The sequence below is a fragment of the Pundamilia nyererei genome, unplaced genomic scaffold (genome assembly GCF_000239375.1).
Source record: "Pundamilia nyererei isolate P.nyererei 1_Seehausen unplaced genomic scaffold, PunNye1.0 scaffold00208, whole genome shotgun sequence".
Classification (NCBI taxonomy): Eukaryota; Metazoa; Chordata; class Actinopteri; order Cichliformes; family Cichlidae; genus Pundamilia; species Pundamilia nyererei.
The window spans coordinates 141,866-146,741 of record NW_005187609.1 but is presented as its reverse complement, the minus strand read 5'-3'; the positions used below and the strand labels follow the sequence as shown (position 1 = coordinate 146,741).

Below are 4,876 nucleotides of genomic sequence, written 5' to 3'. Positions count from 1 at the left end.
CACACGCACACACACACACACACAGAATAGTGCCCACTCTTTGACTCCCACCACCTGCTGGAACACAAACTTGGAGTAATCAGGTCCCTACAACACCGGGCAGAAAACATTTGCTCTAATGCAGAAGGGAGAGAAGAGGAACACAGAGATGTGAAGAAAGGTCTTTAAAAAATGTGGTTATCCCACTTGTGCTTTCATCAAATTGGCAAATGGGAGAAAAAGAATGACAAACAGAATAACATTGTCATCCCTTATATGTAACAGGTTAATCAGTGAAACTCGGGAAAATCCTCTCCAAGCACGACGTCCCAGTGTACTTTAGACCCAGCCACACCCTCAGACAAAAACCACTTCATTCTAAGGACAAAATTCCCAAACATAAAGTAATCAACATGGTGTATGCTGTGGAGTGCAGCAAGGGGTGCTCTACATTGGAGGACGACGTCACGTTTTACTTTCTTGGATCGCTTTGAAACCCTGCCAAGCACGCACCATTTTAGAACCTGGTACTATAACCTAATGGAAACCCCCGAAAACTGTGGCGAGTCAATCCGTACTAATGGAAAAGGGGCTATACTCACAGATATTCACTAACTGGTTCTCAGTACAGGACTAAAAAGGCATTACTAGAATCGAATTACCAAAATTGTCACAAAGACGTCTTGTACAGACTGTACCATACAGCATTTGCTATGACTCCACCACTTCATTTTTGCTTGTATCACTTGTAAGTGACTACGCTTTAAGTAGTGTATTTATGGAACAGAAAAGCTAAAGGTGGTCTCATATTGTATCCTACTGTATGGGAAGGACTCGGCTGCTGCTCTCCGGTCATGTGGCGTGTGGTCGCCTCCTTACCCACACAAGTAAAGTAGTGCCAAGCATACACCAAATCCACCTCATCCAGGAGATGTGATACTGTCAAAACTCTTTTTACCTCCAATTAAAGACAGAGCATAGGCAATTTTTTTTAATGCGTTAGTTTAAATTGCATGTGCGCTTTTCTTTTTCTTTTTTTTGCCTTTGTCTTTAAAATCTTTTAATTTCTAAAATGCTCACTCAATTTCTAAAATACAAAGCAATGACCAGTTCATTTTGAAAGACCTATGACTTTTCTCTGGTGAATATCTATTATTGCTCATTATCGAATATTAAATAATATTGAATATATTATTTATATGAATACTATTTATTGTTATTACTATTATTTAGGAAGTATTTCTTATCCAATTAATCAATGGAATAATCAGTAGAATACGCTCACAAAACGTAATCAGTAACTGCAGCCCTACTTGCACTGCATTTTACAGCATTTTGGTTTTATTTGACGAGGGAAAAAGTGATGCAGAGGAATAAGATTTGCTGTTTAAGAGCCAAACATTGTCCAGTGTTGACTTTTAGTAGGGAGATAGTAGCAAGATAATTGTGTCCACCTATTTAGCTCAGAAAGAACTCATGTTCCAACTGATACATTTTTGTTGATGTTATGTCCATTGTGCTAAAACAGTATGTCAAAATGAAAGAAGAAAAAAAAAACCCTAAAAAGTCAGCTGTGAGGTTGTGCTGAAAAGAGTGACAGCAAACAAGGCGAGGCAACAGTTTCTAAAGGTGAAATATAAATGTCAAAAATGGCCAATTATAACCTTGACTCCATTTTCACAGGTTTTACAGCTTTTCCTACTTATAAAGACCTTGTTAATGGTCATTCATACATTTTTGTTTGTTGTAAAGTAATAATAATATTAACACAAGGAAATTCTATGTGAATTAACAGAACCTTTGTTTTATCATTACAAGAATAAACTACCAGAACCTTCACTGGAATTTTACACATTTATTTATTACAATCTAAGTCCAAAGAGTCACTGACAGGTTTCTTTCATTTATCTTAAAAAACAGCATTTCTTTATCATGTTGAAAAACTGAGATGTACTGTTGAAATTGCACTTTTTCGTATATTAGATATCTCAGGGATTAAATGTGTAGTTCAACTTCTTCATAAAAGTTTTCACTGGTCCAGCCCAGTTGAGATCAAACTGAGCTGTAAGTGGCCCATGGTGTAAAATGAGTTTGACATCCCTGTTCTAGAGGGTTAGTCTGCTTTCTATAACCCTTATTAGCAACATTAAAAACAGTCACACTAAAAGCTATTTTCCTTTAAAATGGGCTTAGACTTCTGCATTATAATCAGTTCTGATCATTTCAGCTCACACTGTACATTGTGCCATTCCATCCTAACTCTGCGCACAAAAATGTTAAAACTTGCTCACAGAAATCCTTAAAATCTCATTGAAAAATTACTTTTGGTCTTCATTTTGGGAGCTTCGATTGACAGCAGCTACACTGACATCATTTGCAAATATGATTATCCAGCATGTTAGTTAGAAAAATACATCAATAAGCAATGATTTATTTGATGATAATGAGGGTGGTGACTTGATAAGTCTCCCAGAATGAACATTAACAAGAGAACATTTGTCAATAATAAATTAGATGTACTAGCATGTACTCTCCTTCAGGTTTCTTTTTTTGGTGATGATCTGCTTGTGTGAAAGCTACTGAATAAATTCCTGTCTTACTCTGGTTTTCGTTTATTTAGAAAAAAACAAAACCTTTTTGCATTCTTAGCTCTGTCTCTGTATGTGCTGCAGGAGAACTATGAGTGGGAGTATTAGTGAAAGTGGTAGCAGTTATACTGGTTCCAGCTCCAGATCTAGATCCTCATCCAACACCCTCTCAAGATCACACTCTGGATCCAGGAAATCCAGGTACTTATTCACACAGTCATTGTCCTGAGTACTGCATTTTGCCAGTTAAGAGTTGAGTACTATTATTACTATCATATCTTATTTATCTGTTGCCTTGGCCCTTATTGATCTGTATTTACTCGCAATGCAACCTAATATCAGTAATTTATATTTTCTCTTCTCTTGCTTTCATGCTCTGCCTCTCTTGGAAAATCCTACAGAAAATCCAGGTATGACAGTTGTTGTTCAAGCTTTGTATTTTGTGTTTGGGTATGGTGTTTTGTGTATTCACGGGGAAACCTGTCAATTCTTGTTGCAGATCACTTAGTGTGAGCAGCGTGTCGTCTGTGTCATCAGCGTCATCCAGCAGCAGCTCTGTACGCAGTGCAGACTCAGATGACATGTATGCCGACCTGGCCAGCCCAGTATCCTCTGCCAGCTCACGCTCACCCACACCAAATCACCCTCGCAAGGAGCGAGGGCCTCCACGCGATCGGTCCCCACATGGAAGAGACAAGAATAGGGGTTAGTACAAGCCACCTAACACCCATTCAACTGGAACACAGGACCCAACAGCCTATCATGCAAACATAAATGTAGTGCTGCTGGACATAACAGATTGATTCTTTTCAACCCCCAATTTCTTCCCAAAGTTTGACCTTTCTCAGTTTTACGTAGCCCATATTCATACGTCTAATTTTAAGCAAGGTTTGTTAAGTATCATTTTATTTAATCTAACAGCTAGAAATTAAATCTGAAACGGTTGGTCTTAACGTTAAAAAATGGTTTACTACTAAATACAACTGGAATTAATGAATTCAGTTCACTTTTATGTAGCTGACAGTTCCTCACAACAGTCTGATGCAAAGACCTGTAATGGCAGAAAAACCCCAGTGACACAATCCCCAAGCAGAACACAAGCTCGGGGAGGGGCAGCCATTTGCTGAAACCAGTTGGGGGGTGAGGGAAAGAAGGAGAGCACAGAGAGATGAGGCCAGAACAAACACTATGGTTGAAAGGAGACAAAAGATTTAGTTGAACACAGTCAAGATAAAAAGGAAGTACACTCACCTACTATGGGCGTGTATTTCTACAGGCAGAAATTATTTCCTATGACGCTGTGATGCACATTTAGGTCATCTTAGTCTCTTTGTCTAGCATTGTCCTTATCTTGTACAACATCCACCTCTATGACATCATCTTGTGAAACCCTAGCTGCATCCGCACAATGCTAGTGGCCTTGTGGATCAGTTTAATGAGTCTGTTGGCATCTGTGACCCCTCAACCTGCTTCCCCAGCATTGCAACAGCATAGAGCAGGGGTCGGCAACCTTTCTGATGATGAGTGCCATCTACAATTTCCTCAGAAGTCAGTATGCCATATGATTGCATTAGTAATAAATTTAATAATGCTCTATATTAACAGTTACACACTATATAGAACAACTTTATACAAATGTATTTGTTTGCAGATGTTGGCAGCTATCATCGAATAGTTATCAGCTATTTTGAAACACAAAAAGACCATTTTTATCCATAACAAGAACTCCATAACAGCAAATACAACAGAAAGTGCAAATGCTATTTATGGTCTCCTCAGAATAATGATATGAAAAATAAACTGGGCCAATATGGCATGTTTGTTAATACAGGGATACACATGTTAATGTGATCTCTGGTCTCCCACTCAGAGAAATAGGTCACTGAGTGTCCAGCATTCAGACGGCTACCTGAGGACAGTCATGTGAGAGAAAATCTGCTCACACAGAAATGTAGAGCCAAATACTGTCAATAGGGCCTCTGCAATGTTCTGAAGACAGTTAAACTTGTTAGGTAGTGATGCACAGCAGGTGAAAATGCAGCTCCATGAACACGCACAGCTGTGGATTCCAGCTGTGTTCGTAGTTCTGGAAATCTTGACCCACAGAGTCGAGCTTTTCAGTTCAATCAGCTGCATTTCGATGTCCTCTGTGTCCAGCCAGTTAATGCGAGTCAAATCCAGCTGCTCATTAAAGCTTTCTGGTTTGATCAGAAAAGAAAACATTGGTCCATACACCTGAAAGTCCTGAAAACGCATTGTGAATTCTGTCTCAAGTCTTTGGCTGTATCCGTGTATTTCCGTGGTGCTGA

The 4,876-nt window shown here is 39.0% G+C and overlaps 1 protein-coding gene across 1 annotated transcript in view; it reads left to right on the top strand.

Annotated features, from left to right (window-relative positions):
• The window catches only part of zc3h18 (zinc finger CCCH-type containing 18), a 53,512-nt gene that overhangs the window by 40,101 nt on the left and 8,535 nt on the right, over positions 1-4,876 (top strand). Inside the window, exons 14-16 of the mRNA XM_005747891.2 lie at positions 2,652-2,768; positions 2,969-2,977; positions 3,067-3,272. Of these exons, the coding sequence (XP_005747948.1) occupies positions 2,652-2,768; positions 2,969-2,977; positions 3,067-3,272 (332 nt within the window). The remainder of the gene's footprint in view (positions 1-2,651; positions 2,769-2,968; positions 2,978-3,066; positions 3,273-4,876) is intronic.